The sequence below is a fragment of the Atta colombica genome, unplaced genomic scaffold, assembly GCF_001594045.1.
Source record: "Atta colombica isolate Treedump-2 unplaced genomic scaffold, Acol1.0 scaffold38, whole genome shotgun sequence".
NCBI classification, from domain to species: domain Eukaryota; kingdom Metazoa; phylum Arthropoda; class Insecta; order Hymenoptera; family Formicidae; genus Atta; species Atta colombica.
Genome location: NW_017259490.1, coordinates 1,734,480 through 1,741,427, shown reverse-complemented (window position 1 = coordinate 1,741,427; position 6,948 = coordinate 1,734,480). Strand labels below are relative to the sequence as shown.

At 39.4% G+C, this 6,948-nt stretch overlaps 1 protein-coding gene across 2 annotated transcripts; it reads right to left on the bottom strand.

The window, feature by feature from the left end:
• Window positions 1-2,553: 2,553 nt before the first annotated feature.
• LOC108690896 lies at window positions 2,554-6,481 on the bottom strand. Of its 2 annotated transcripts, none has more exons than XM_018198428.1 (3): window positions 6,431-6,481; window positions 5,618-5,794; window positions 2,554-4,964 (listed from the first exon to the last, which is right to left on the bottom strand). In XM_018198428.1, the coding sequence occupies exons 1-3, from the start codon at window positions 6,449-6,451 to the stop codon at window positions 3,027-3,029; spliced, it is 2,136 nt and encodes a 711-aa protein (XP_018053917.1). In that variant the 5' UTR covers window positions 6,452-6,481; the 3' UTR covers window positions 2,554-3,026. The 2 variants fall into 2 exon arrangements, with proteins under 2 accessions (XP_018053917.1, XP_018053918.1); XM_018198429.1 differs by having other exon boundaries at window positions 2,554-4,829.
• Window positions 6,482-6,948: the final 467 nt, after the last annotated feature.

Below are 6,948 nucleotides of genomic sequence, written 5' to 3'. Positions count from 1 at the left end.
AATGCACATTAATACGATAAATGTATATAAGAATAAACGTATTTAAGAATAAGAATAAAAGTTTATATGATAACGATAGAATGTTCGAAGAATATTACAATGACAAAAATTGAAAAACTGAGTATCTAATTTTTTATCAAGATCTGCTTCTTGTAGAAGATTAAAGTTGCTATTACGAATTGTTGTTAAATTTCGCGAAACACAATTTGAACAACCGAGGCCGCTCTAGATAAAATCGTTGTGAGACAATGAATAATAACAGGTAGATCCGCGGAGTGATATAATTTGATTCGTAGAAAGTCGATAGCTGATAAAAATGTCAACGCGCATTGGAAACTCGAGGGGCATGACAGGACAAATGTCAGGTAAGCGTCGCTTTTGTCTCAGATTATTCGCTTTCGACTATTGTTGTTGAAACAGTTTCGCCTCATCGGGATACCTCGTGATTTTCTTCGCTCGCGTTATTTCCTAGCATACAAATCTATGCATTATACCCATTTCTGTGAGACACCATGTACTCTCCACGACGACTTTCTATCTCTGGAGTAAGAGTGAGAGACACACCAGTGCGGCGGATACGGTGGACGCTTTAATTAGGTAATACACGGTCTTACAGATCCGCGTATTCCTATTAGTGTTGATTCCATTGTAAAAATGCGTCTACGCCATTGTAACTGGTGCATGCAATACCGGAATACCGGAAGACGTGTGCAAGACTCACTATCCGTGCTGGCGAGTGTCCTCGCCTGTGTCCTAACGACGGCCTTTCAAATGCAAGCGTGCATATCCGGCACGCGTGGAAAAATCAGAATTGCACTCTTTAGATTTCCGCGGAAAATAGCCTGCCACTCGTTGTGAATTAAAAATTATTTCGAACGTTGCTTTTCACACCGGAAACTCAATCGATCGACATTCTTAAGCAGAACGTTGAGTCAATATTGGCATTGCGATTACTTGCATGTACATGTTTTACTTCATTTATCAGTAACTGACACACGTATACTTTTGTACTTTGGACAAACAAAAATTTTTGAAATTTTAGAATAAGCTTATTTAATTTCTTTTTCTGAGATGTCAATAAAATTACTTGCACCCATAATTAAGATAATCCGATAATCCAATAATTGACAATATCTAATAGCCCGTTCAGACTAGAGATTAAAATTGAGAGAATTTAACCAATCGGAAGAAACAGAATTTACATTAGTTAGTGAGCTTTGCTTTGATTGATTAAATTCAATCTCAATCTCAGTCTCTAATCTGATATGATTTATCAAAATTTCAAATAACTTTAGCTTTGTGAGACAAAGTGAATTAAAGTAATTTTTAATTCATTTCATCTATAAATTAATTAATAATTTACATGACCATTAATGAATCATTTTAATATTTTTAATTATCCAGTTGATTCGTCTTTTGTTGCGTTGCCACTTGTGCAAATCGAACGTTCACCGAGCGGTGATTGTTCCGTTTCTCACGTGTTGTTTGTATAAACGCGTGAGATATCTGCATCGTGTGTCGCGCATAACGCTTTTTTCGACAAAGAAATTCGCTCGCAGACAACAGGCTTTCCGAATGCGTGGAAATCACGCGCGAGATCTCATGATCTACTCCCTCGGCCGCATATTCGTGCGTAAGCTTGCCGCGGGGCTAGACCCGACCGGGCAGGAATGTCGCAATGCGCGACGCTAATTACCGACAGTAGACGCGTTACTATTCTTTCCTAGTAATGCCGACTCTCAGGGACTTATGAAATGAGTTCTCACACAATGTCTCAAAGTCTACTGTCCGACTCTTTCTTTATTTCCATGTGTATATATCACACTAGTCTCTTATGTAACATCGTATTTACAGTCGTAAGCAGGGAGCATGTTAAAGATGCCTTAGGATCTAAAACTTTCGCTAGTATTGTCTGGTGCGTTTTAACAGAGGGTACTTCTCATAGAAGAGATTTCTTTTAAATAATCGCTTAAGATAGATGCACCAGTGACTGCTGATAATAAATGCCCAATGTATTTGCTCGATTTCTAAGAGACTAATGTCTTTTTATCAATGTCTATTTTCAATGTAAATTAACTTTAATTCTTAGAACTAGAAAAAAATGAAGTTAGTCGGACAAAATTAAAATAAAACTACATTGGTAAGAAAAACACAAGTAGATTAACTTTAATCTTGATTTAACTTTTCATTTTATTTTGGTTCTAAGAATTAGAAAAAAAAATAAAGATTAAGTTAAATCAAATATAAAATTAATGTACATTGGTAGAAACAGATATAAGGAATAAGAATATATCTTTCAAAGTCGCGGATAATAATTACACTAGTTATCGTAAAATATAATCATTACAAATTAAAACTGTCATCTATTCACTGGTGATTTTGTTATTTCAACATTCTTTCCTCGTTATTAATTTTAAACAACATTATAATTTATACGCAAATCTCAGCAGCGTGAAAAAAATTTTATGCGATACCTGTAAGATAAGTATATGAGAAAATAAAATATCTTTGCTTAGAAAAGAAATTTAATTATCTAACTATTATTTAGTCGGTCGTAGACTGATGCATCTATTCTAAAGCACATAAATATGCGTCGACAAATGTTGGCAAGCTATCGTGCAGAAAATCGGTCGGGCTGCGCAGCAACGATTTCCCTTTCGCGAAATGATTCGATTCATTAACGACACGAATGCGTCCGTTGCGTGTAAGACATTGATCCTTACACGCTGATGGACATATCCGTTCGTTCACTACAAAAAAAAGGTTGCCGTTGATGTAAGTCCCTTCGTCATGCTTAAATATGCTATCGTGAGAATTTGATACCGTTCCAGGATAATTAGTAATAGTAAAAATTACATGTCTAAAAATTATTTGTTGGAAGCAAATTCGTTAACTTTCGTCAAGGTTCTTTCATCTTATAAAAAAGTCATAACAATTAGTTAAAATTCTACAATAATTTAACTCGTTTTACGTACTTGCAATAAGTAATACTTTTTCGTAATTCCTAACTACTTCTAACCCACTCATTACATCTTTTTCCTCGTGTCCTTTTCCTCCTCCTCATCGTCCGTAATGATCTGCACGCTTCTGACTGGGCCTGTCTTTCTATATCTCGATGCCGGTGTCGTGGTGGTCATCGGAACGGTCGTTGACCGTTCAGTGTTGATCGCTAGATTTACCATTCGCAGCAACAAAGCTTCCCTAATAGGCGCTGGTAGGATCTCGTCATTTTCGTCTACATTATGTGTGTAAAATTTCTGCCTATACACTCTCTTGGGATATCTGTCATGGTACTCGTCATACTGGGGATGATAGAGCGGGCTTAGAGCCCGAGGATATACCGGACGTCTCAGGGACACTCGCTCACCATATTGCGCTTGCTGATCATACGCGAGTTCGGGTCTTGGAAGCGGCGCCTGAAAGCCCGCTGGATACGAAGGATATGGCTGCTGATCATATAAAGCATCTTCGAGGAAGCTCTTTGGGTATGATAGAGCTTGTACGCCATATTGGCTTACCAATAGCCTCCTTAGCAACATCTGGAAGTCTCGTCGACTCAGAGGCGGTGCGATCGGATTCGGTGGCTCTGGAGGCAGCGGTAGTGCGCCAGTCCGGTAAGGATATACAGTCTCGGGCGTGGTTGCTTGATAGTCTCTGTCATCAGGATGAACTATCGCATTTGGAATCGGTCGTAGGATCGGCCGTGCTCTTTGGTCGGCGTCCGAATATATCAGCGGTCGTATAGGACGTGGACGCATATAGTTCATGTTTATTGCGATTCGCGCCTCATCTTCGGGATCGGGTATGGGAGTCTCCGTCAGGTAATGAACGTTGGCATCTGTCGTGCTCGAGTAAACCGGCTGATGATTCGACGGAGGCCTTAACAAGATCCTATTGATTGGTATTGCTCTATAGACGCCTCCCTCTTCCTCGAGATTGCCCGGTTGGGACGGAACGAGTATCCTGGGCGGTAATTCTCGCAGATACTGCTCGGGCTGTTGTCTCATGAAGACAGGCTCGGTGTTCTGTCTGACATAGTCCCGAATATCTGCTGGTACCCTGGTTGTAGAACCGTGAAGTAAGGTCTGCTGAGTCGACGTACGCTCCTCTTGGGGGGGTTTCTCAGTCTCGTAGACCCGAGAACCTTCATACTTCGGACTGTCGAATCGACCACCCGCTCCTAGATTATCTTGACGATTGACATAGAATTTCGGGCGTTCTGTGCGCGAAGTAGTAGAAACCCTCTGGAGAATTCGCGATGGAGATGTCGTGGTGAACAAAGGACGCGTCGTAGACAATGAACCGCCATAAACGTCGGAATGTTCGTCGTTATCAGAATTCGATTTGGTTGTCTCGTCGTGCAATTGCCTCCTCAAGTTGTTCCCCGTCGTGATTTTGACCTCATCTTCCTTCTCTACGAAATCCTCAGAGATCGGCGGGAGACTGTGTTCAATCGGTCGCTTGGCAAAAATGATCTTTCGATAAGCACCACTCTTGTCATCCGTACTGGGTCGATTAATTTGCGAATCTTCGTCTTCGATATCTTCCTCTATGACGATCGGTCTCTGCTGGCCATTGATGACTAGGCGCGGCCTGTTCTTCGCTGTACCCTTTAAGTAGTGTCCGAATATCGTCTTCGGTGTCTCTGTAGTGGTGGTGCTTGTGGTCGTCGTGGTTGTACTCGTAGTTGTCTTCCTCGTTCGAGGAATCGACTGTACCACTGACGGTCTGGTCGACGATTCCGTCGTCGTGGCGTACACGATGGTCGGTCTTTTCGTAGTTAACGTACGGTTAATGCGCGGCATGCTTTGCACGACTGATATGTGTTCCTGCAATGGCGACATGGTAGTTGCTTTAAAACCCGTCCCATTCGAAGAGGAGTACGAAACTCTCTTTATCTCGCCGTTAGCGTCGACAAAACCGAACGTGCCTTTAATGTTGCCCAAAACATCACGACTCTCGACCTGACAAAGCAAGTATTTTCCATTCATTTTTTTCATGAGAATGGCGTGATTCTTGCACGAACAAATTAATCTTTTTATTAATACAATTATCATAAATGTGAAAAATGTTTTAATAAAAAATGTTTTAATTAAATAATTTTATATAGGTATGTATAATAAATATTACTAAATTATATAATCTTGCTTTATTAAATATTTAAATGATAATAATATATATAATTTCCAAAATATATTTCAATAACAATTTAAATTTAAACATTTACACATATTATTCGTTCTATTTATTAATTTAAGTTACAGAATTTTTTGAAAATTTTATAATTATAGATGAGAGATACTGATGAGAGATTATAAATAAAATTATATAATAAGATATAACTTTTCTAATTGCCGTAATCATGGCAGTTCATTAGATTTTTATATCTATTGAAGTTACTGTTGATATTGATATAATTAAAATTGTTATTAGCAAAATTGCAATTACTTATTTAGCACATTGTTATTTTAAGTGTAATCAGAATGAAAAGAATTGTTCCGACTAATTAATATTCGATATTGTGGGAACCGATCGTGCGGTGCAATTTATGATTCTCGGAAAAATAGATGATAGGCGCGGTTAAATTACGCGCTTAAGTAGTTACGCACATAATTACCTTGAATGAGCCATCACCAGCTTCGTAACCATATGTATAAGAGCCGTCTTCGTTCACCTTTCTGATCTGCTTCAAGATCGCCACTTGATCATGTTGTGTTTCCGATGTTTGCTGGTCCGTGACGTTCGAACAGCTCGCGGTTGCCAGACAGAAGAATGCCATCAGCCATGGCGTCATCTTAAAAGGAAAGATGAATTTTCTCTATGAAGAAAACGCAGTAACTCAAATATGACGCTGATGAATTGTAAATATCACGAGAAGATATCCATACAGCACACTTTATCCGAGGAATATCCTGAAAATATTTTTAAAACATAAACTATTCTCTGGATGTTTTTAGGACGTTCCTTGGACGTCTATACTGTATGGATAATGCAAAAAATTGCAATAAATCGTTGAATATACGAATTCTGAAATGATAAACTTAGATTTCAATGCGTAGAAATTGCGTGCTCTTTAATTTATTCAACGATTATATATTCAAAATGAAATACTTCTAATACGCGTTCACGTTCACACAATGACGCACTTGTCACTCTATAGCATTTCGCGTCCTAAAATATTTTCTCGGAATAAATCTTGAGGGTGTATGGGCGAAACATCGTGTATACAATCATTTGCCAAGGCGCACACTTTCCCACGGGCACCAATATCGGTTTCGCGAAAAAAATCATCGAAACATTTAGATCGAGCACTTGCATTTAAATTGACTGAAATTGATCTCGCTCTTTCTCCCTCTCTCTTTTTCTTACGCGGGCACTATGAACCACGTATTCGCGCACTCGCGCCAGCTCGAAATACTCGGCGATATACCTTGTTGGAACTGGAAACCATGTTACCGCGGATGCGGTGAATGTTCTTAATACGGCGTGGGGTGTCGAGTGCCGTTATATATAGGGTGACACAATAGGCAACCACCGCCGCGCCCCTTCCACGGCGCAACACGTCGCGCCGCCTTGTTCAACCTTGATGACCCCTAAACATTCATTAAGGCGCTGGGATACTAAATGACAGCTCTCCTGCTTAGTAAAAATGCGAAGCGTCGCGTGCATTTTTACAACGCTAGAAAATACACGACAATGAAGGCTCGTGGTTGCGATTGCTCATCTCGATTATATGTTCTTTCGTTGCGCGCAATTGCACAAGATAGGATTATTCTAATGACTCGAAAACACAGGAAAAGTTGCCGGATGATCTGCTACGCGAAGTGAATGTCGAAAAGCGGTTGTATTTTTTCTTTTTTTGTTAAACAAATTAATTTGGTTAGTATTTAAGTTTTACATTTTGCTCGAGTTGCTTTTTGTAAGCTGGATTTCCCTTTTCTTTCATTA